The following is a 25,449-nucleotide window of genomic DNA, read 5'->3' as shown; positions in this document are numbered from 1 at the left end:
GAAAATCTTAACTTAAAAGAATTATCAGTCAAAAAGGCAGTAAAGCTTTAACTTTCAATTATGATTCTGATTATGATAAAAGGTCCTCATAGAAATCCTGGTTCAGGCAACTCACTTGTGCAAAGATGGGCCCACAGACCAAGCTTCCTACTCAGCATCTGGAGTATACAGAAAGGTTGAGTTTTTCAACTGAGTTTAGTAAGTTGGGCTTTGGCACTGGCTTTTTTTTTTTTCCTATTTTTTTGTTCCTTCATATTTTTATAGTCCTCTTTTACTCAAATAATTCACATTTAATTTCTGCTATACATAATGTTTCCTTTCTGCTGGTCTATTTCTACCTTAGAACTGAAGTTTGGTCCCTATATTTCCAAGTCTTCAATTACAGCTCACAAGACAAAGTTCTACTATTTTAAATAAAGCAGAACTAATTCAAAGCAGTGTATAATTAATCAAAATAGCTAGCAGTGCAATATTTAAAATAACTGAAGGTTGCCTGGATTATAGCAACATTATTAGCATGTGATTAATAAGCAGTTGAAGTATTACATTTGCTACACATTTGCTAAGTTATTTTATCTTGCTTTAAAGTTCAGTGGCAAAGTTTCAAGCTGTAGTTAGGAGATTTGCTTTATTCAGTATTACTTTGTTGACCCCACCATCTGGTCAAACAGCTGAGGAAACTCAACCGTACCAGGGGGGCATGTTTCTCTCTTGGGAAATATTTGCCTTTCTGAATTATGCAATGGTTACCAGTTTCTAGCTTATTAGACTAGGATTAAAAAAAAAAATCCAAATACTTTGTAGATAACCTGAGTTTGGTGGGCCCTGTATCTAGCTATTACTTATGTAGGAAAATAAAATGACACTTACTTGAGGACCAGGCTGACCCTGAAAAAACAAGAAAAAGAAAAGGTTATGGAATGTTGTGGCAAAGATTAACTCCTTAAATAGTAGAAAATAGTTACAGTACTTTCTAATAAGGAGATAATAAAAAATACAGTAATTGTATTGAAGTTAGATTTTTGACTCGTCTATATTGAATTTGAATGTTTTAGTTCAAACTGATGAACTTTCTTGCAACTGATTCTATAAATAACTTAGAATAACACATGACTGAAACTGCATTTCAGAAACTTCATATTTTAGACAGTCATAACAACTAGAAGTGACAGAAACACCTAATTTAACAATTCTCATGTGAGAAAGAATCCACAGATGCTGAGCTGATTTAGAAGTAAGTATTGGGGTTTTTTTCTTTATTATGGCTCAGCTCCATGTTTCAAGGAGGTGCTAATTACTGCTTATTGAACGAACAAAGTCTCAAAACTGGAAGGACACATTGTTGAACAAACAATAGTCTTTCTGCCTTTGCTGCAAGCACCACAGTTTTAAGTATAACCAAACTTTAAACCAAGTGAGAAGTAGATGAACCTTTGTCAGTCAGCCCAAGAGACAGCTGATGCATCTCCTCTCTCTTATTTATCAACATCCCCTTTAGACCAACCCTGGAAACTGGAGAGGCACCCTTTGACCACTGAGGAGTTGTACATATCCCTTGTTGCTGCAAACCCTTACAGAGAAGACTTCCTATCAGTAAGGTCCCTAGCCTAGGACAGCCACTGAAAGTCATCAGTTACTGTAGCCCATTTATTAAAAATTATTTGTATGAAGCAGGATTATTTTAACAAACTGTATTTTAGCTGTGATTACAAACTACATCACCCAGACAATCAGCTCACACTGTAAGACAGAGACAAATATTTATATATTTCTCTCTACAAAAAGAGAATTTCTTTAAACTCTTAGGGCTAGTTTAGCTTTTAGTGTTTCATGACACTTAAATAATATTTCAGTTGAACTGAAACTACATTTCCTTCTGTTGACAAAACCTGAGCACGGAGAAAGCTTTTAAGTCTTATAAAACCTCTTCATTTTAGCTAGAAAGTATTGCTACGGAGAGTAGAAACTTTTTTGTCTGAACATCAGGAAACACTTTTCTTACTGTGGGGATACCCAAAGGCACAAAGGAGATTGTGGAGGAGTCCCTATTCTTGAAGATATTCAAAAGCCATTGGACACGATCCTGGGCAAGCTGCTCTAGATAGCTCTGCTGGAGCAGAGAGGTTAGGCCAGATGACTTCCAGTGATCCCTTCCAACTGCAATCATTCTGTGATTCTCTGTGATTTTAAAGGTGATGGGGGAGAAAACATTTCAACTGGGAACAATTGTGTACAAGAAATGCAGTTGAAGAAAATGGTTTTGGTTGTTTTTTTTTACCAACTTATAAGACTTTTTGCTCTAAATTAAAAAAAATTTAAATTCGCATGAAAATTTTTAAATATTTTTGAAATACAAGAAATATTACAAATTATGTTACAGAGGAATAATGGTAAAATACAGAATTATTGTGGCTATCTAAACTTTACACTGAATGCAGCCTAAAGTATTCCTTGTTGTAGATGCTGCAGTTTTGTATTAGTTCCTTAGAACAACACTGCACCATAGAGGTTAAAAAAAATAAATTACTGTCTGAGGTTTGCAAGTTCTAATATTAAGTAAAGCTTTCTGAATTGGTGAGTTCTATGAAGTTACACATCACATTGGGTTAATGAATATTAACTGAGACTCCTCAGCATTCCGACTTTACCTCAATCTTCCCCTCACAGGGGGTTTTAATCTATTATATGCTATACCTGATCTTAAAATCATCAGGAATTGCTTACTGATGCAGTATTGCTAATACATTAGTTCATATAAATTATCTAAACTGAGGCCTCTGAATACAAACCTTATATACAAACCTTAGAATGCATTTGCTCACAAGTATATCTAATGTTTTAATACATTTTGGGCAAATCATTAAAAGCTGTCTCAAATGCATATGTATTAAAAAAACCAAAACGTAAGTGAAGGTCTGAAATTACCAAATGTTGCAACAAAAAGTTGATTTTTAATGATAGAAAGTAAATAAAAATATTATATACATATATATTTAACCAAAGAGATTTGAAAATTGACTTTTTTCTTCAATGTAACATGCTATATGTATGATATACAAGACATACACACATAACACAAACATATCCTGAACTGAATGTGAGGATTGGAATCACGCTCCCATGAAAGTGTTCTCTACTCCCAGACTCAACAACATTAAAATTTGCCTTTCTGTTATTGTGCATTTATAATTACTTTTCTGCAATACAGAGAGAGGAAAGCTAGAAAATCAATTTTTATATGACAATGTTTCTTTATGCAGAGAATTCTATGAGATATCAGGGAATATAACAGTTGCACTGCTCTTAGTTTATATATGCTGTCAATATTGCAATTCTCCTGCATTTAGTTGTAAATGCATATGATGAATACAAAAGTACTCTTATCAGGATTTTTTTAACCTGTTACCTACGAGCTCCTTTAGCATGGAAGGATCTTTACATTAGTGAAGGTAATTATTTTATGTTTTTTACAGTGGTTTCCAATCCTTCAATATTTCTGTACACTCTTAGCTACTCCTCGTCCTACCAGCCACTGCAGTTACAGTGTAATTTTCCCTTCTCACTTGTGATCCAGTGACATTACCCAGAGGATGCAGCAAGCACTGAATTATGGAACTCATCAGCTCTTCTTACAAAGCTACGGGTAGAAAGGCATCAAAATAGTGACCTTTTTGATTGGAAAGGCTCACTGTCACACAACAGCAATTCAAAGCATGGGAGACAAAAAAGGGCTGTTAATTTTGCCTTCTCGCATTTTTGTATGCTGTGAAAGGGTCAGGAATAAAGCTCTGTGAGTTACTTTTGTGTTCATTAAAAAACCCTCTAACATAAATTCAATCTGATATTATAACACATTTGAGCAAGCTCAATCTCAATTCATCTGGTTGTGTTCCCAAAATGACCCCAGGACTGCTGAAATCACCCTGGTTCATTACTGCATAAATCACCCCCAGTTCATGCTACTTGTGGAATAAAATGTTTTAGCTGGAAGTATTTCTCTTAATTTCAGATAACAAACAGGGTGAAAATACTCTTAAAGAAAAGTCAGCATTACTCTATGATTTTTTTTCTAATGAACATCTCTTTATTCAAACCTGCTACATACTCTAAAATTCATTGATTGTAGCTACCAACTGACTGCTGTTCTTTGCATGCATTTAGGGATCAGTCCCAACACCAGTAACTGATCAGGTACATTCTCATTGTTGCTGCTTTGAACCTCTGGATCATTACTCACATACTTGATTATCCATACTGAATGCTGATTTTGGTTTTTTTTTAATCTCTATGGCTACAGTGGGTATAGCTGCATAACATGTCATGGTTTCAGTAAAATCTTCAGAACAATTTTCCCTTCTGTACTCTTATTTACCAGCTTAATACACTATTTTGTGGTAAAGAAAGGGCTTATATTTGGTAGCCTAATTACCATGATGGAAGCTCTTCCACTGTTGATAGTTAATCCCTTCCTAGCAATTTAACCTAACATTAGATGCTGATACATAAATGATACTAAAACAAAAAAGGACATACACATGGTGTAGTGAAGTTAACAGGTAAGCTACCAGTCCACTGAAAGAGGAGATGAAAGGAAAAGCCTATTGACTGTATGCTGCAAACTTTACAGACAAGTTACTTAATAGCAGAAAGAAACCTCAAGGAGCACAGGAAAAGTCTTAAGAGAAGAAAATGAAAGTTGACACGGTAAGTCAACAAGTTGAGCTTGAAAAGGAGATGGGGCTTGTAGTAAGTAAAAGGACAGAAAAGACAGTATGTATCGGGCATCAGTGAAAACGGCTATCCTGAAAAGCAAGAAAGAGGGAGCAAAAGCAAGAGTAAGAAAGTGTAGAAACTGGATTTTCACACCTTTCCATGGTGTTAATCTTTAAAGAGCTGGGAACATAAACTTCCAGGCTCATACATCCAAACATGTATGAGTTACACAAATATACACAAAAGTACAAATGCATTAAAAAATGCATTGTATAAAATTAAAGGTTAAATCTAACTTAATTCAAGCAGCATATCCCTAAAGAATATCTTGAATTTGTACAAATGCAGTTATTACGAGACATGAGGCTGTCCATATCTAATCAGCAAACAAAATCCAGATAGAGAAATTAAAACACAAAAATTAAGAATCTGTGGAAAAAGGAAACCAGTAAGAATCATAGATAAGTGGTCAGAAGGGATATCCAGCTCTTTGAAAGGCCCCATCGAACTACACTTGTGGAGCATTCTCTGGACAGAGCACCCAAGTAGGAACATCTGTCTTCCAATCTTATTCAGATAGAAAATGATAAGGAAACAGAGTAGCACAGCTGACCCCCATTTTCTTGGATAGACACAAAAGATGAAGAGGTTTTTCAGCAATATGTTGAAAATCCATGCTACTAGAGTTGAAGAAGTTATTCTGAAGGAAGCCAATATGCGACTAATATACATTTCAGCATGAGTAATTAAAAGAGCAAAGAGGGAATATATGCAAGACCTAAATTGCACTGGTTTTGAATAAATCACCTACCAGCTTTCCATCCATACCAATCGGGCCCTGGGATAATCAAAAGTCAAAACAAAATGGAACAGTTAAATCAGAGAAACAATGAAGATGAGGACAAATAAACAGACTTGGGGAATACTGTGGACTTCAGAAGATTAATAACTATGTCAGCAGCTAAATGCAATATCTTAAAGATATTTTGAGAATGAAGGCACAGAAAAGAAACAGCAAAAGAAGCAGACCTAAGACAGAATTAATAAAAGCAGCATGGGGGGAAGCAGCCAGGCAATAGCTGGTGTTTAACAAAACACAGGTTCAACGTGAAATGGAGAATTGTTAGTTTGGCAAATCACAGTGGCCCAACATAACCAAACATATGAAATAATGCATCTGGTTTGTGTATTTTTCTTTAAATAACTGAGAAAACAGAATAGGTAGCCTATTTGCTGAACAATCTTGTCATATCATTGCAAGATGAAAACAACAAACACTTCAAATCTCATAAGTAATACGTAGTTAAATTAACATTATAATAAGTAATGATGGTTAGTAAGAAACTTTAGCTCACACAGTTCACTGATGTACTATAGATTTCCACCTACACTTTGCCCAAGAAGTCCTCTGCCTTATCCTGCTTTCTCTTTTTTTCCATTGGGAAACATAGACTTTTCCTCACTGATACCTTACAAGTTACTTATTTTCTTCAGAGTCCAGAAGCTGGTTCTAGTTACATGAATGCAAATTATACGAAGGATTTAAAGCAGATTTAAAGCGGATGTGCACTGTTGTAACTAAGTAACTGGTTCTGTACCACTGCCCATTTAGGAGATCAGAGGACAGAAGAGGGCTAGAGAAAGTTGGATTAATTTTAAATTTAATGTTTATTTGCTATGTCTTCTGACAATAAGCAGTCAAGTTACCTTTCACTGACAATGGAATAAGAGCAGGCAGAGTAGTGTTTTTCTGCCACCAGATTTGTGGTTTAGGCTGAAATTGTGAGCTCTCAGGTATTTGCCCTATGCAAATGGGACACTATTTTATGTCTGCTGAAGAGAAGTTTTCTCTTAAATGCAGCCAGACTTTCTCCCTGGAGCTTCACAGTCACCCCTCTCAAGACTGTCTCTCCTAAGCATATGGCCCCCTAGGGCTGATTGCTCACACTGAGAGATTTGGATCACTGTTGCTGAGAAGACAGCACATAACATATTTGCTGGTTTTGTGTTGATCCATTTTATCTTTGCTGCTTTTTGTCCCCTTCCTAAGCACTACTTTGGCTTGTGAGCAAAAATCAGCAGAAAAGTTTAGTCTAAATCAGGTCTGCAGGTTCTGCTGACTTCTTCGCTGAGGAGTGTGTATTCCTACCTTTAGCACTATTACTAATAGGTACTATAGCTATAGGAACAAGTTAGTTCAACCAGCTATCAAGAAAATAATAAGTACTATGAAAAACTGATGCCATATCATCTAGTGACTTCCCTAACTATCTGTCTTCTCCAAGCCTAGATCCTGGACTTTGCCAAAAATTCCAGACATACTCAGTATGAGCAAGGACATTGACTGGATGTACACATTGTCCAACTCATTATTTTCGGTACATTATCGGCTTTGTAAGAAGCCTGTGCACTAACCTACTTGTCAGATCCAATAACAAGTTACTGTGTCTGGGAAGCCCTACAGGAATAAAATGCCTTACCTCTCTTTCCCCCCAGCTCTTACTGTGGTTTCCTGTCACATCATGAGTAGATGACATGCTGAGAGTGTAAATCGGGTCAGCGCATCTTGGTTGTCTGCATGACCACCACCTTTTCTATGTGCTGATATCCTATGAAAAGTTTGTGACTGTTGGGATGACCTGCAGTATCTTTCAAATGTTGTCTCTGAACAGTCCTTCCCTGGTAGCAGGGAAGAAGAAAGCAACACTTTCCAAAGCATTAAAAAAGCACAGTTCTTATTATTATGTTTCTTTTCTATGCCTCTTGATCCCACATATGCAGCACAAACAAAGTACTCCCCGATTTTCTCATAATTATTTAGGAAATTTCTAAATATGGTACTATACACCACAAAACTTAAGACATCTGCAGGTTATTAGCTTTTCCAGATTTTTTTCTAGCACTAGGTAATACAGGATATTTATCTAGTAATATTTACATAAATATTTACAGTCTGCTGCAGGTACAAAAATGAAGGCTGAGCTGAACTCTGGCTATGAATAAATTTTCTTCTAGAAAATAAACTACAGATATTACCAGTTAAAACACTCAACTGTAAGGTTGTGGTAAGTATATAAAGTTCCCCACAGGGCTCTGTGGGCCAGCAGCTAAGTTTAACTGTCAAGCCTGCTGCAGACTTAGCCCAAAAGATTTAATTATTCTTATGATGAATGAATACAGAAAAGAATTATGCAAGTATTTGTAGAAAGAAAATTATGGGGTTGAACTGTTGGCTCACAGGGACCAATCAACAGCTCTTGCATCTGTACCAATGCTTGCATTGTGAATATAAGCACTGTTTTCAGGGAATTTTTCTTTATCATAGGAAAAAAAATACTACTTGGGCTCCCTTAAAATGATAGGTGTTCTAACTACTGTTGAATTTTTGCCTGCTGTTTGTTGATGCTACATAGCTCCTGCACTTGAATTACAAGTGTAGGCAGCATCTTGAAGAGTCTCAGAAAGAAGAATAAGAAATTCCCAGTAGGCTGAAGAGAAGCATCTGCTCACAATGGAAAATAAGAGGAATTTCTCCCATGACTCCATTTCTATTTGGTTTGAAGCCTTGGAACATCTTCTGGGATTTGCTTTGTAGAACAGGAGAGGAAAGTAAAACTTGATGAAGACATAATGCTCTTCAGAAGAAAAAGAAAACACTGTGAAACAAAATAATATTCTTTCATTACAAAAATACTGAATCTTTAACAGCAAGCCATGGTAATTTCCTTCCTTCCTCAATTACTTCTTTCTAGTGTTAGAAAGAGAGAGAAAGTACTTTTCAAAAATGGAAAAAATTAGAATCTCTGCTACCAATGCAGGCTGGATGAGAAAGATGAGCTGAAATAGTACATGGGATTACTTCAGGATGCACTGAGAAGAATCCTATATATGACAATATTTATTGAGGTTCATTACATGATTGCATTGGAAGTCTCATGGAATACTCGAAGTCATTTTCATTCATTTTAGAGAAAGCATTCAAGCCATAGTCTGTCTTAGACTCAAACCTGAATATCTTCAGAGCTGTGCTATATAGTTCAAACTATATAGCAAGTTTAGCAAGGAAGTTTACATTCTTTTGTTCTATGAAATAACTGCTACTACAGATTAGCAAGTAGCTTCTGACAAGTACCAAATACATGGTGTTCTCTATCACAGTCTCTGTAACACATTTTAGAAAACTAGATGACCAACAAAACATGAAAGAGAAAGGGATGAGTAGGTTTATATAACACATATACACTAAATATTGGTTTGCTTATTGTAGATACTAGAGAGGATACCGAAAATTTTTCTTCTGGACTATGCATTTCCTTTTCAGGTTTCTACTATGACTTTTAAATGTATGAAATGGCTCGATGTGCTGGGTTTTGCAGTAGCTGGAGTGGGGTTATGTTTTGTATTTCTGCTGAAAACAGTGTTAATAACACAGAGGTGCTTTTGTTACTGCTGATCACTGAGTGATCACAGAGTCAAGGCCTTTTCAGCCTCCAGTGAGGAGGCTGGGGGTGCACAAGGTCGGGAGGAGACACAGCCAGGATAGCTGACCCCAACTGACCCAAGGGATATTCCATACCATATGGAGTCATGCTCAGTGTATAAAGCTGGGGGAAGAAAAAGGAAGGAAGTTTACATTCAGAGTGATGGTGTTTGTCTTCCCAAATAACTGTTACGTGTGACAGAGCCCTGCTTTCCTGGAGACAGCTGAACACCTGCCTGCCCATGGGAAGTGTGGAATTAATTCCTTGTTCTGTTTTAATTGTGTGTGCAGCTTTTGTTTTAACTATTAAACTGTCTTTTTATCTCAACCCAGGAGTTTTCTCACTTTTACCCTTCTGATTCTCTATCCCAATCTCACCAGGGAAGTGTGAGCCAGTGGTTATGTGGGGTTGAGTTGCCACACTGGATATTTACCTGCAGTATTACATACACTTTTTTTTGTAGAATCCTCAAAAGCCAAGTTGTTTGTACAGTAGATTTTTTTTCCCAAAGAGTACCCAACTATTTACTTAGCAATTAACTGCCTGTCTCATAACCCTATAATGGACAGAGACAACACAGGGGAGGAAGGAGAATATAAATGCAATTTCAGTCTGTTTTTGTGCAAAGTAGTTTCCACTCCTCAAGAATATTATAAATACAATGTCTCTCAAAGAAAAATAGTTTTAATCAGTTTTTCAGTGCTACATAAAATTAGTCATTTTCCATTTAAGCAGTTATCTTTTTACATATGGGTTACTCTGCAGGTAAATATTTCAAAAATTTTAGGGGTTATTGTTAGAAAGTGAATATGTAAGCAAGTGCATCCAAAACCTTTAGAGACTTCCTGTCAGAGACAGCAAGTATTATTACTTTAGGCAGCTTTAATGAGATATTAATTTCTTTGGAAAATTCTCACCTAAAAGATAAGAAAAGATACCACATGTTAAAATGTACTGTGTGATAAAAGAATCTTCTAACAAAAGGAAAAGAGGAGGTATGAATTATTTTCTTACTTTTCTCCACTCATTCTTCAGAGATGTCTTTTTATTTAAGGAATACTCATCAGAGCACTCAGTAGTGAACCAGGAGATATATAATAAACAGAAAACAGATATAATTGTTTCGTTATAAACTGAAAAAACACCCTCTATATAAAGGAGGGAGGGTTTGGGTTGGGAGTTTTTTGGTTTTGGTGGGTTTTTTTCAGAATTCGGAAACTCTTATCCTGATAAAATTATATGACTAAATTATTTCACATTTCTAAACAATCTACCATAAATTTTATTGTTAGATTGGTACTTTCAGCTGCCTGAAAATCTCTTATGTCAATACACATATAATAGGAGATTCAGAAGAAAACAGGAATCCAGTTTTACTGCAGCTGTATGAGCTGCATGCCAGTTACTGTGTCAGACCGAATTTAAAAATACCTATGTGGAGGAGAAATAAAAAAAAAAAAAAAAGAAGAAAAACTGTCTCAAACAGCAGGTTTGCATGTCACCCCCAGTAAGTTCCGGTAAGGTGAAAGATGAAACACTGCCTTTTCAAATCACCTATTTTAGTTCAAGTCTGATAGAAGCCAACCCCCCCATTTTTGTCAGGTTTCCTCATCATGATATCATTAAAACCACGGATCTTCATTTCTTTCTCTCCTTTGTTTAACTGCAGGTTTGTCAAGGCTCAATGTATTAGATTTAATATAGTGTTCCCAGCAAGTCTGATGAGATTTCTTTTTAGTGAAGTTTTAGTTTAGAGTTTATGTGATCAATAAGATCGTCAGCAAGTTAAATTTCTCTACTAATGAAATATTATTGGTTCTTTTGCAACGACTGGAAATGATTGTTGTTAGGAGCAACATGAGCCAAAAGTCCAGGTACAGAAGTCACTTGCTCCAAGTCTGGGAGAAGAAAAGTGCACTAAATCAACCTGCAACAAGTCTCTCTGGTCAGCAATCAGGACATTACTGAAAAAAACCCATGCAAAACCAAATAATCCAGACCATTTGGGCAATCCAGATCATTTGGGCAGGAGAAAAATTTACTGCAAAAAGAGTGAACTACAAGAGTACAAGAAAGATGAGCTGAGCCTCTCTAAAACTGGTTTACTGCAAAAAGCAAAATTACTGACAATGACAAATGAAGCACTACAAGGCTCTTTCAAAAAAGTCAGTTTCAGAGTTTCACTGAATTCTTCCTTCAAGCAGTTTGCATTAGCTACTGTGTGAGACATAAACCTCAGCTAGATGGATCATCACCTGGAGATTGTACAGTAAGAATAACTGTGTTCTAAAGTAGGGATTTAGAGGTTTAAATGAAGCAGGTTTCTTTAAAAACAACATTCATGGAGCTGTTAGGTTGCTTGATCTTCTTGACCAGAAACTTACAGATACCATCATAACTGCTGAAGACTTTATCACATTCAACCTTCAGAAACAACATATTGCTTCACTTAGACTCATTCAAAACACTGATACAAAATTAATCATTCAAGATCTGAACTACTACCCCACACCAATAGACTTCATTGATTTTATTTTGATGGGAAAGCTATTAAAGAAAGAAAGAGAGATAAAGAGGGGAGGGAGGGAGGCAGGCAGGCAGGCAGGAAGGCAGGAGCTTTCTTAATACCATCATTCTGTAATCCCAGCAATCTCTCACTTGTTTGCAAGCCATGTATTAACTCTCTCATAAAAGAACTCACACAAAATGACCTTCATCAAACTAACAAAGATCTCAAAGCATACCTGGGAAGCACAGAAGAGTCTTAGAAGCAAGATTCTGATAAAACCTGGAGAGCGATGAATAGGACCACCATGATCAAGGCTCCAGACAAAACTTCCATAAGCCAGAAAAGTTACACCATGCCTAAAGTAGGTTCTCAGTATGAGCATAATCAGTTGTTCCAATTTATATTTTAATCTGTCTGTCTAGTGTAGTCCCTTCTGTACAGAGAAATATGCAGCATGCACATGTAAAGCAATAAGTCAATGTAATAGTTATCTGCCGAGCACAACTGGCAGGACTCTAACATTATTTTGCTGTTCTTGTCACAGAAAAGAAAATGTTTGTGTTTTTTCATACTTTTTAGTTCCTTTCAATTTCAAAAAACAAAAGCTGACCTGAAGCTATGCATTTCATGAAGTGGTTCTAGTGTCTATACTAACCTAAATGAGACAATGGAAATTATCAAAAATGGAACAAAATGGAAAATAGCAAACACTTTTAAATATTTCAAAATAAACCAGAAGTGCCAGGTACAGCCTCCAACATCACTCTACATTACAAGACTCTTAGCTTGGAGCCCTTTTTGCAGTCTGAATATTCCAATAGTTCCTTTGCAATTATAGGACGGACTGGTTATGTCTAAAAGCAATTCAAGGAAGAAAAATTTGTTCAGAGTTTGGCTATTCAGGGAGTGGTTGAACTACAAAAAAGCTCTGCATATGGTAACAATAAGGGAGAACAAAGAATTCTATGCAAGAAAAATTATAGTCACAGCTTACAAAAGCATATTTCACAGCTGAAAAATAATTGCCAAGATACATTTTACAGTTTATGCAGGAGATCTAAAAGGCACTTCTTTTGTGGTGAAGATGCATTTTTGAGTATCTGAGCATTATGATGGCTCTTATTGAAATATATGTGTAAAAAACCATGACAAAGAGCTAGGCAGATCTAAGTTGGAAGGAACTTTTCTCAAAGACTGTGAGTGGACATCCTTCTATTTATTATGGCCAATACTGCACACATCGCAAATGTATATGAAAAAAGGGCCAGCTATGACTGTGAACCCCAAATCGTGGTGTACCTCTGTTGTCTTCATACATCAGGCTAGCAAGATTAATTCCAGACAGTTTTCCTCCTTGTAGCCTATAGATCTCACCAGCATCTGCTACATTTGTACAGTTAGATCTGTATGACAAATTACTGCAAAGGGAAACTACTGTTGCCCCCAGAAAGAGTAACATAGGTCAAGTTATAGTAAATAAGGGAGCCAAAATGCTTTAGCCATCTATAATCCATAAAACCAGTCTTGTGAAGGGTTGCATTTCCATAAAAATACTTAATTATGTTACTGAATTCCAGTATAGCTCAACAAGTACTTGAACACAGAAAACATACACACAGACCAGAGAGAAAACTTCTACAGTCTACCTAAAACTTCTCTTTTCACCCAAAGAAATTGAAACTCCTGTATTCATAAATAGAAAGCACATGGCTAATTCATCAACGCCAACATCACTGTGTGACTATATTTGATGTGGTTGGTGCCATGTTGATGAGAAAACAATAAACTGTGAAAAATGTCACTTCTCAAAAATTAGCTGGCTAGCATTCAGTAGGAGATAGATTGTTGTAACAGCTGTGGCATGATGACTTTGATGAATTAGGTTTTTGTTCTCCTGGAATAATGCTGAAGAATCTGTCTTCTCACACCATCATGGAAGCGAATCCATTTGCTCACTGAACCTCCGTTAAAGAACTATCTTTCTTATTACCTATGTTTTGATGGCTTTACAGAATATGAAAAAAAATATCCATCTCACTTCACTTCTTTCACTCAGCCTTTTTTTTTGCTTCTACAAATCTTTTTTTTTCAGGGGGAATGAGGTCCATTAAGGAAAAATAAAAATATAGTCTTTCGGTAAATAACACAGTACTACACAGAACTAACCTTCAGAGACCAATATTTTCACCTTCCTTCAGTGGAAAAATCAGCTTTGGAAGATTAACAAATTCAGGAGCAGGAACATAAAACAATTTTTGCTCCATGAGGATAGAAGAATCCTACCATCATGCTCCTTTTATCTGGCTGTAAAGGCACATATTTCCAATAGGTCTCACAGGGAATTAAGAAAAAAATACAGCTGCCATAGGAATAATTCTCTTTTGACTTACAACAAAGAAGATCAATCAGAGTGGATACATCTCCATAAAAGAGGAGAAGAGAATGGCTACAACAAAGGCTTTAAAAGAAAAAAAAAACTCAGGCAAGGTACTGAAGTGTTTATGAATAAACACATATATAAAACCCCAATCTCTTTCAATTATCATGTCATCGAAGAAAGCTCTGTTTGAAGAATTCCAGGGTAAGAAAAAAAACTTGTGCAGATATACTACATTAAAACTTAAACTCCAAAGCAAGTGCTTTCAGTTGGATGCTGCCTTATGTGGTCAAATACAGGAATATAGAATTCTGTACATGCAAATCCATTCAGATACTTCTGTCCTGTACTACCAGATTCAAAGGGCACAAATATACATGCAGCTAATATAAAGACACTACTGTTTCCTAAATACACTACAACCTAAATCACTTGTTAAAAGTTGGTGCCGCATACAACTATGCCCCCCTCCAAAATTACTTGGAACCAGTAATTCTCAAAAAGCATGAAGCACCATGGAAAAAAGCAACAGGAAGCACACTTACAAAGATTATTTTATTCATAGAAATAAAGTAGAATTCAGGGGTGCAATACAACCTTTTTTATTTTTGCTTCCTGAAATGTTTCCCTATATAATTTTTAATGATGCACCACCTGTTCTATTTCCCCAACGAACAAGAAAAGAGGAATGTAACAATGAAACGAATTTTAAGAAAATAATATTTCTAGTTCTTGATAAAAAAATTTTCACATAAATCATGATCAGTTTCCAGAAGGAACTTCTACTACTGTGACTTCGAAACCAAAATCAATAAGCACGTGAAGTGCTCAGACAGGCATACAACATCTTTATTTGCAAGTCTGTGCTTTTATTACATAAATTAACTGGGGATGTGCACGTTACTCCATTTACCATCTTAATATCCTGTCCCATTGATCTAAGACCTCAGTTTCTAATGGCCATTCACACAAAACACTGGACATTACAATTAAAATCCAAAGCATGTATTTGGAGGTTCATGACAAGGTTGAAAGTGTCAGGCTGACCCATTCAAAAGAGTCTGGAGGATGAGGAAGAGGAGTGAGAGGAGAAGCTTGGTGTTTTTTATTTTAAGACCAGGTGTAACTCATGCCTGGAAGATGACAATGAATAGTGTCTGGATAAGAGACAATGTTCCAGACAGGATAAACTTTCTATTGGGGTCAGAATTTTTATAAGAATTATTGGGAAAAGTTAAGAACTTTCTTCTTTTCAATATTTCACTCAACAGCAAATATCAAAAGGGTTAAAGAGGTGAAAAGTGCTGAGCCTGACATTAATAATGAAATAAGTGTTATCGGAAGTCAGCAGATGCTTGAAAGAGTGTACATTCAACACCATATTTGCTGCCAAAAGATTTGAGGGACTTAGAAACCATATTGCTGGGTAAGGAAATAGAGGAAAAGATAGGGCAGAAAGAAAAGAAACTCAGGCAAGAATACAAGAAATAAGCCATGAAGGGGAAAGCCTGGAGCCATATGTTCATCACCTAATAGCATGTCTAAAGGCAATTTTGGTTTGCTTGTAACAGGCTATACAGAGGCTACTGAGAGGATGCTGTAAGAGTCTTGTCATTTTAATTCAGAGCCCCAGCAGCAATGCTGCTTCAAACTACAATTATTTTTTTTTGTAGGTGAAAGGATATATATAGGCCCAACTTTTAAACAACTTCTCCTGTCAATTCTTTTTCTTTTATGGCAAATTCCATTAATGCTTCTTGAAATTTATGTGAAAAGAAGTAGAATTTCTTTCTGTGGAGTGGAGTGGGGGTTTGGTTTATTTTTTGTAATTTTGTTTTGTTAGGGTTTTTTTCCTGGTTTTTTTTTTGGGGGGGGGGGTGTTGTTTGGTTTTGGGGGTTTTGTGGAAGATTTTTTTGGGTTTTTTTGTTGTCGGTTGGGTTTTTTGGGGTCTTGTTTGTTTTGTTTTTCATTTTGATTTGGTTTTTTGTTTGGAGGGCTTTTTATATTGGAGAACAAAATGTTCTACAAAATGTTTTGTAGGGATATCCCAACAAAACCTTCCTATTGAGCTGGTGCCTGTTTTCCCCAGCAAGCTATTTAGAAAAAGCTACTAAGTTTCTCCATATTTATACATCTGCTTTTTGAAACTTCCCTATCTGGAAACAAATTGAGAAATTTTTCTACTTTGATTCTAAATTCTCTTTAAACTCCAAGCACAGCCAGTGCCCCTTTGCACAGTCAAAGAGAAACCTCTCCTTGTACAAACTGCTGCACAAACAGAAATATGTAAACTCCTCCAACAAAACATTTAACCAAGAAAACGAGTTACTGAAATCAGACCAACCTACAATACAACATGGGTTACCATCCCAGCAAAGAAAACTTCCAAATCCAAGTATGTCACACCTGTGCCTTTCTGAGCCATACTCCAGCAAATCATACACTCCTCTCACCTGTTTCCTAAATTCAATCAAATTATGCAAGCTATATTGAAGTTCACCAGAGCTGAACAGGCGAATCCATAGACAGAATATAGTTCAGTGAAACAGCTTTTAAAATATCCAAGTATTTACCAATCTCACTAGTTCATTTAATTGCAAACTCTCTAGATTATTCTTCTTTAAAGTTTTGTGGATCCACACATGAATACCTCCAAATAAAACGTTTTCATTACTATCTTCTGACATAACTGGTTTTCAAGATTATAAAAGGATTTTTGCAGAAGCTGGTGACAGCATGAAAAAAAAAGTGTTTCTTTGCATTCCCATCTAGGGAGAAACAATTTGTACGTGATGGCAATAACAGATTACACTTAACATACCCTAAGAGCAGAGACCTAAAATGAGAGATCTCCTATCGTATTCAGAGTGGATTAAAAAAATCAGGATAATTGATCCACACAGCTGGAAGTGGAAATGTTGAGGTCATTTTTTCTTTGGAGACTGGCTAATCCATCAGAGTACCTGAATGAAAACCACAGGCCTCACTTGGTTCTTTTGGAGCACTTTCTTCCACCATTGGCTCTCATTTATGGGAAATCATACCATTATTAATATCATCCTCTGAAACTAACTGCAAGTGGCAAACTAAGATCATTCTGATTGCTGGAGCCCAAAACCTCAGCATACATGTCTAATACTACTGAAATAAAATATGAAATTTAATGCAAGTTTAAGTCCAGTAGAGTGATACAACTTTTATGGCACAAAAATCTGTGTACTGAGAAATAAAGGACATCTTTAGCAGCCACAATTCGTCTCCTATTTTTATCTCTGTCCCAATTTCACTTTACCCTCTCATAGTAGGCAATACTTATTCGGAGGATTACTTCTCTGAGTAAGTGCTGTTTATCATAAATAAAAGTAGAAGAATCTACCCTTAGCTTTGCTTATCTTACTTGCAATTGACCTGATAAAACAAGGAACTGTTACAGAAAGAATTGCATGACTTTTAAAAATTTCCAAATATTTCCTGTTTTTTTTCACTTGCTACGAATTCCAGCCTTCCAACAGCAGTTTATTTTGGTTAGAATATCATGTTGCAGAAACTGATTACTATATCAAAAACTTAATACTCTTTTCAACTGATAAGTGCTCATGCATATGATGGTTTTTCATCATGCTCCTTCTGTGAGTCAAAGCAGCAAAGGGTTAAATTCCTCTAATTTATACTGGGAATAGCTACCATGAACATGTAGAAAATAATCCAAAAAGAATTTTTAACTCAATTGTCCTATAAGATTATCAGTACTGTGCAGATCTCATTATCTCAGTATTAGCAAAAAAAATAAATATTAACTGCTTTATGTTAAGCCTTGGAGGGGGTGGGAACCATCACCACCACCACCAAAATATCCCAAAACCATTCTGTTGGTGATTTATGATCTGTATCCTACACAGTCATGGAAAAAACCTTCCAACTGACATTCCACACTGCTTGTATAAATCTTTCCTTCCAGACAAGTATGTTTGCTTTCAGAAACATCTTTAACTAATCTTGATTTCTATATGCACAGATATAGCTGAGAAAATGAAAATAACAGTAGCCCAAACAACACCTTAGAATTTTCCCTGTGGTGCAAGAGGTGCACATTAAATGTGGCCATCTCAAAGATCCCCCTGAATGGAGGAAAAAGGACTTTAAGGCATCGTTCTACTTGCTAACTGCTGGCACTAAAAAAGAAATTCAAAAACTACAGAGTTAAGAACCTGTTAACTTGACAAACACTAGCCAAACCATTTTTGGTGTGATTACTGGATGACACTAACAAGTGTGGGGTCCAATACAGGTGTATGAAAGAATGATTTGATTCCCAGTAGGAAAATAGTTCCTCATTCAACTTTATCAAGAAGAGCCAGTTCAGGTGACTGCCAGCTCCAGATATTCCCCTCCTCATATCACTTCTCTCCTAAATGGGATCTGAACATTGACTGAAGGGGGAAGCAGGGGTGCAAACATCTCCAAGAAAACACTTCCACCCTGCACTTTCTGGAAATCACAGAATCCAACCACCTAGCCTAGCAGTTTAGGAACAAGTTTCTCCAGTAAAATTTTACATCCCTTGACCTGAGCTAAGATTAACAATGCACTTAAACTCCAACATAGGAATATTCATCTGGGAGCTGTATAGGTAGTACAGTTTTACATATCATTCAGTATATCCTAACTCCAAATGACCCAGCATGAAAGAAAATCATAGGATCACATCTGCAACCCTCCTTCCAGGTGAAAGAACTGATGACTTAAAAACTCTTATAAGATAGCTTAGCACTTCCCTTTCCATTTAAGACAGATATAAACAGAATCATAGCATCATTTAGGTTGGAAAAGACCTCTAAGATCACGTAGTCCCAACCATCAAGTAATTAAATAGATTTCTATTGTAATTGATTTAACCTTTGAATTTAACCTTAGTCCTTGAATTTCAAAGCTTCTTGTGAGAAGGTGATGGTTCAGGCAAATCGTAAGAGGCATCACTGGTTAATTACTCTACATTCACATGCCACTGTTAAACACAAATTGAGAAATGAGGATTAGAATTCAAATTCTGTTGGAACACAAAATTTTGCTGCAAGATAGTTTGTCTCATAAATAAAGTTTGTTCTGTTACACTGGAGAGCTACATCATGCATTGGGAGGAAATGACTGGGAAATTTCAAGTGGCATGCCTGACAAAAAGCAAGAATGAATGATTTTAGGTACAGTTCAAGCATTAATTAAGTCTGTCAAAGTATAAATGTTAAGATCTTAACTACAGCCTTCTCCATGGCACCTGCTAAGCTGCCAAGCTGAACTCAGTGGAGTAGCCTAGAGAGACCAGAAATGTATGCATGCTGTCAACGAAATGACAAACCACCTTAATTCCTTTCTCTACCTACACAAGCTTTATTATGAAAGAGAAGAAGGCAATTACTAAATCTGCAGAGAAAAGTACTAAAAAAATACATTTAATTCTTAAATTACATCTATCCTATATATCTACCATCAGCTATAATTCTTTATTTATCTGATAGATGTATGGGGTTGTGTCATTTTGAATTGATGTCAGCTGTGAATCAAAACTGTACTGACTCACATTAGCCCTCAGTATCCTAGCATTTTGTGCTCAGTTTTTAATCACACACTGACATCTAGAAAGTCCCATGCAGAGATGGGGATTTCACAATACTGGAGGCCATGCATTCGAGATGGAAATTGCTGGTTTAAAGAGGGTCTTGGTAGGTCTACCATATGGAAACAATTGTCTGCATTACTAACACATTGAAGTTATCTATTACCATGTTGTTTTATTATTCTATTAGTTTGCTACATCCTTATTCGTAGTGCTATGTATAAGATGGACTAAAATAGAAAGTTTAATGAGTTTAAGCAGGGACACACTATGTAGGCAGGCACAAGTAATTTTCTTAAGTCACCATGTGAACTTTTTACTTCAGCTTATCTACAGAAATTTCTTTTTATAATTTTAAGTGAGGTAAAGGGTAGAAATATCTTTTTATAGTGCTGGCTTTTGCAGATGAGGCAGTTGTTCCTTCACTGTCATAGTCACAGATATGGAATAGCTTGGGGCACTCTGAGTTTCCTCCAGGGAAGTGCAGAAATAAATGCTGCCTTCTCTTATTTATGCATTCAGCACTACACAAATGTAATAAATGAAAGGATTCAGCCCATGGTTCATTCAAAATGGTAACTGGCTTATAATAAGCTAATAAATGTGTTCTGTTGTGTAGCTTCTTATCTGTGACACAAAATTATTAGCAACTGTAATCCTAAGAGGTCTCAAAATTGTCTGTTCCAAGTCAACTTTTATGATTATCTTCAATCACTGTGAAAATATTGGCATATGGAGAAATTAAACTGATTAATTGAATTATGTATTATTTATAGATCCAAACGTCATAAAAAACCATTATTGTATGAATGTAACTGACATGGTTCCAAAGGTCACAGTTAATACTCAGCCATGCAAATTTAGAGATTCTTCCACAATTTGTAAGAAAAACCGGAAGTTTATTTGCTGAATATTATCAGTATGTCCTCAGCTACAGTATTTTTCTAAAAATTACATTTGTACAGCCTTCCTCTGGTTCTCATGGCACAGAAATACCACACAGTTAACCTGCTTGGCAGCAAATATACATTGCACCTGTTTAAACTGAAGCAACTATTTGGGAACAGCACTGAATATTGTTGAGCATACTGCTATTGTACTGTTGAGAAACTCTGATACACTGTCTCATGACTGTTGGGAAAATTTCTGAGGTGTCACTGAAGTTTTCCAGGAACAACCTGACAAAACTTGCAATTATAAGCTTATTAACCAACACTACAGAATGGCAACAACTGCAAGCAGGAAAAGTGCAACTCACTTTTTTTCCTGGAGTGGATGTCACCTCCTCTTATATATCAGAATATTAACTGCAAGGATACAATTTTTGATAAAGCAGTTAAAAACTGCAGTGAGGACCATATCCATGGTTTGATATCATGGCAAAATTCATACTTAGGCATGTGAACAACCTCTGGTGGGCCTTTGTTCAAGGATCATATCATATAACACAGGTACAGTTTGAAAAAAATCAGACTGGTATCCACGAGTTAGAACAATCAATGCCAGTAGCTGCAACTACCACTGAGTATCGGACTTAACGGATTGTGCTGGTTTTGGCTGGGGTACAGTTAATTTTCTTCACAGTGGCTGGTATGGGGCTGTGTTTTGGACTTGTACTGAACACAGGCTGATAATAGAGATGTTTTTGTTATTGCTGAGCAGGGCTTACACAGAGACAAGGTTTTTCTGCTTTTTGTACTGCCACATTGGCAAGGAGTCTGGGGGTACATGTGAAGTTGTGAGGAGACACAGTCAGGACAGCTGATCCCAACTGACCCAAGGGATATTCCATATCATATAGCATCATGCTCAGCATATAAAACTGGGGGGAGAAAGAAGGTTGGGTATGTTCGGAGTGATGGTGTTTGTGTTCCCAATTAACCATTATGCATGATGGAGCTCTGCTTTCCTGGAGATGACTGAACATCTGCCTGCCCAGGAGAAGCAGAGAAACAATTCTGCTTTACTTATTAAACTGTCTTAACTCACAGTTTTCTCACTTTTACCCTTCCAATTCTCTCCCCAATCCCTCTGGTGGGGGAGTAAGCAAGTGACTACGTTGTATTTGGTTGCTGGCTGGGGTTAAACCACAACACAAATGCATCCCTGAAAAAGACTGAAAACATCCTTTGCCTACAGCTGTAGAAAACTGGCTTACCTTCATGTGTGAGAGTAGAACTGAGTTCCTTATCTCCCTAGCTCTTACTCTGGCAGTTGTTGGTTTAACTACACCAGTGAAGTCCAACTCTCATCACAAGCTTCTGTGGTAAGACTGTAGCACCTGTGTACACCATACAAAGAAGTTTAGGTGCTGGCTGTTACAGATTAGTATTACACTCCATGTGAGCTGAAGTAACTTCTTGGAAGACTCAAAACAAACAGCTTGTATGCAGAATTTTGGTAAACTATGGTAATACTACCTGGAGTTCTGATATGCTGCAATGAATGTATTACTGGAAAGAGATTATGTGAAATAAGAAAAAAGGTTCAAGGACTCAATTAATATTCATCCTGAAGAGTCACTCATTTTCAGATGAATTTAAAGCATTGGCACCAGCTGGAAACTTTTTGGAACAATGGACAAGGAGTACATGGTTTCAAACAAATAAATCTGTGAACCCAAGAATCTTTTAAGACGGACAGCTGACCTGAATAACTGTATCTCTGAAGAAAGCAGAGGATTCTTTCCACTCCCTGAGAACAAGCAAGGAGCTTGAGGCAAATGGATTGACTCAAAACCTCATGTCTCCCAAGCCAATTACCTCTATCAGGACTAAATGTAAGGATAAAGACCTGAGAAAACACATATTAAAAATCACAGTACAAAGAAGCTTTCGAGATTCCAGATGTTCTGAATTTTCTGTGCATTTAAAAGGAAAAAAAAATTAGAACCTCAAATAGTTATCGATGTTTCACTACCAAATCTGAAATTTATTGCAAAAATTTTGCTGGTATATGTCTAAGAGTTACTTTGGGGAAATTCTAAAAATAAAAGGTGGTTTGCAAAGACACCTATTGAAAAAAAAAAGAAATGCTATAGAGTGCAAAATTTCTATAGGATCACCAAGCCAAATCCTTAGGGTAAGGTCAAGAATTGAGATAGCTGCTCCTTGAGCTCAGACATTTATATTTTGGTACAACTGTGAAAAAGAGGAGATCTGACCAGCCACTAGAAATACCACAGCTGCTGCAAAATGCTTAATATTGCCATAGGCTGTGATTAATCACAGATGAAAAACTCATGATCTTTGCTCATTTCTTCTCTTTTGATTATTCCAGTTGTATTTGTTTTACAGCAACTGAGCTGCTATAGTATCTAAGGTTGAAAAACTTGCATTTGGATGGGATTAATTTTACATACATTAACAGATATTGCCACTTACTACACATTTGCCTATACAACTCCAGTCTCTAAATGGAGACAAAAAAGAAAACAAAATAGCACTGTCAAAGACAAAGCAACACAGCAGAGTAATAAAATGCCTTTTCCTAATTTCTTACAACAGTGGTTTTCATGTTCTTACACACCAGGCCTATTTCTTCCAACTCAAATGCCTCACAGCCCTTCACTGTTCTACCTGGAATACTCTTTGCCTTTTGTAATACAGGAACAGAAAGGGAGGTGGGGCAAAGTCAGAGCCTTCTAATAGCAAGCTGAAATTCTTTACATAGCAGCTTTTCTTACGGTGTATTGGGAAAAGTTTTTATGAATACAAAAATCGTTAAGTATGATGATAAAGACACTTTCTCATCTAGAAGGAATCATATCAGGCTAAAGAATAACTGAAATTCTCTATTTGTAGTCCTAAGATTTGTCACTTTGTTTTCTTGAGACAAGTAAGTCTTTTATGAGCTAAGAAAATTTTAAATTAATTGACAGGTTTTAACAAGTGATGATATTTTACAGTTACAGAATAACAATCTCCAATTTAGACAAATCCTTTTCTGCTAGAGAGGAATCTGTCTACATTTCTAGAAGATGAAACAAGGATGTTAGGAGAAATAAGATTTAATACAAGGTACACGGTCACCTGGAGCATCCATGACCCTCCACAGCTCCTAGAAGTCTTGTAAATGCATCGAGTACTCTGCAGACTGGAGAGATGTAGAGGAAATTTCTCCAGTCTTCTCCTTTATGAAGCAATGCTTCAGGCATTTTTATATTCTGACATTTAATTCTGAAGACAGTGTAGCTTTACCATCATACATGTGACAACTTCCAGGATTATTTATTTGGATTTTGAGCTTGATCTGCACTCCAGCTTGGGAAAAGCTGTAGGAAAAGTTTTCTCTTTGTTTCAGCTTCTTAATGGAAAATAGTACATAAGTCCTACCCATTCAACCAGCTTGTAAGATTCCTTTTCCTTTGCAGAGCACTACATGGCTTGTGTATTAGGCCTCTTCACTGCATTCGCAAGCTGTGGGGTATCTTTAGTGGTTGGGTTTTTTGAAGGGGGGAGGCTTGGTGTGGTTTTTTTTATTTGGGGGGTGGTATTTTTTTGCAAGTTCTAGCATTATTTCTGAAGTGACACTTATACAAAATCCCTGCAACAAATGCCTATCATCTCATTCTCTAATGTTTGTACACTCTTTTGCTCTCTTAGAGATGTGATAGCCTATTTCAATTTTAAACTCAAAAGCATTACAACTCTGAATTCAGTAACAGCTCTCTTATACAGAGTTTTTAATGAGGAAAAAAAGGAGTTGTAATACCACCGTACACTTTTTCTGATGTTCATGGTGCCTTAAATAATAACCAGTTAATCATGGTCTTATAAGCCTCTTTATAACTGTGGTACTCATTAGCAGTAAGTCCAGTTTATTTTCTTAATTTTTGATACCATATCTTCCTGGGAACTTAGATTTCTCACTGTAATTCCATGTACTGTTATTTTTATTACTTCTTGAGGTAACTTTAAAATTAGAATGAACACAGGCAATGAAAAGTTAAGTCTTGGGGAAAAAAGCCACTTGCTCTTGTGAGATCACACTTGGTTTTGGCCTATCAAGCAGAGAGTTGTTTAGGTTATATGTGGTAGACATACTTCACTATCCTCACAGAATATCCTATAAAATCCAATGAAAATTAAAGCAGTAAGGTTTCTACAGGAGTTAAGGAGGACTCTGGAGAAATAACTTTAAACACTAATAGCCTTTTCATGGAGCTCTACAGGGCTGTATAAGTACTTTTAAAGTGCATTGCACTTGCAGTTACATATTTCCCATTCAAAGCAGGAGGATATGACCGTAACTGAAAAGATCAAAACATCCAGCCATGTGACAACTTCCAAGAAGCAAAGCCAAATTTTATTCCCAGTCATTTTCAAACAGAAAGAAGCAGCACTCAGTCAAGTGCTGAAGGCTCACATCTGCCTGTGCGCACACGGATGACTGCACACGTGCAGAGAAATGCATTCAGATGAAAGGCTGCCCATAACAATACCACTATTAGACCCAGCAATTTCAATAACATGGCTTTGAAGAATCTTTATTCCTTTCAGATACCTCAACAAAACTCTTCAAGAAAACAAACTTATGCACTCACCTACACAGATTAGGCGCTCAAGAGAAACTGGAATGTGGACTTGGAAACCTGATAATTGGTTACAGAATATCCAAGCAGGTTTCTTGATACTGATGATCAATTCCTCACCAGCTGTCTATCAACTACTTGTAATAGTGAATACAGACACAGGATGATGATCCATTGGTAACACTACTCTGTAACTACAGTAGATGTCCAGATAAAGGCACTAA

At 36.4% G+C, this 25,449-nt stretch overlaps 1 protein-coding gene across 1 annotated transcript in view; it reads right to left on the bottom strand.

Moving 5' to 3' along the window:
* The window catches only part of COL25A1 (collagen type XXV alpha 1 chain), a 306,323-nt gene that overhangs the window by 117,798 nt on the left and 163,076 nt on the right, over positions 1-25,449 (bottom strand). Inside the window, exon 4 of the mRNA XM_029959490.1 lies at positions 871-888. Within this exon, the coding sequence (XP_029815350.1) occupies positions 871-888 (18 nt within the window). The remainder of the gene's footprint in view (positions 1-870; positions 889-25,449) is intronic.

This window comes from Manacus vitellinus, unplaced genomic scaffold (genome assembly GCF_001715985.3).
Source record: "Manacus vitellinus isolate BGI_N305 unplaced genomic scaffold, ASM171598v3 scaffold_0_pilon, whole genome shotgun sequence".
Classification (NCBI taxonomy): Eukaryota; Metazoa; Chordata; class Aves; order Passeriformes; family Pipridae; genus Manacus; species Manacus vitellinus.
This window is presented reverse-complemented; position numbering and strand designations above follow the sequence as displayed.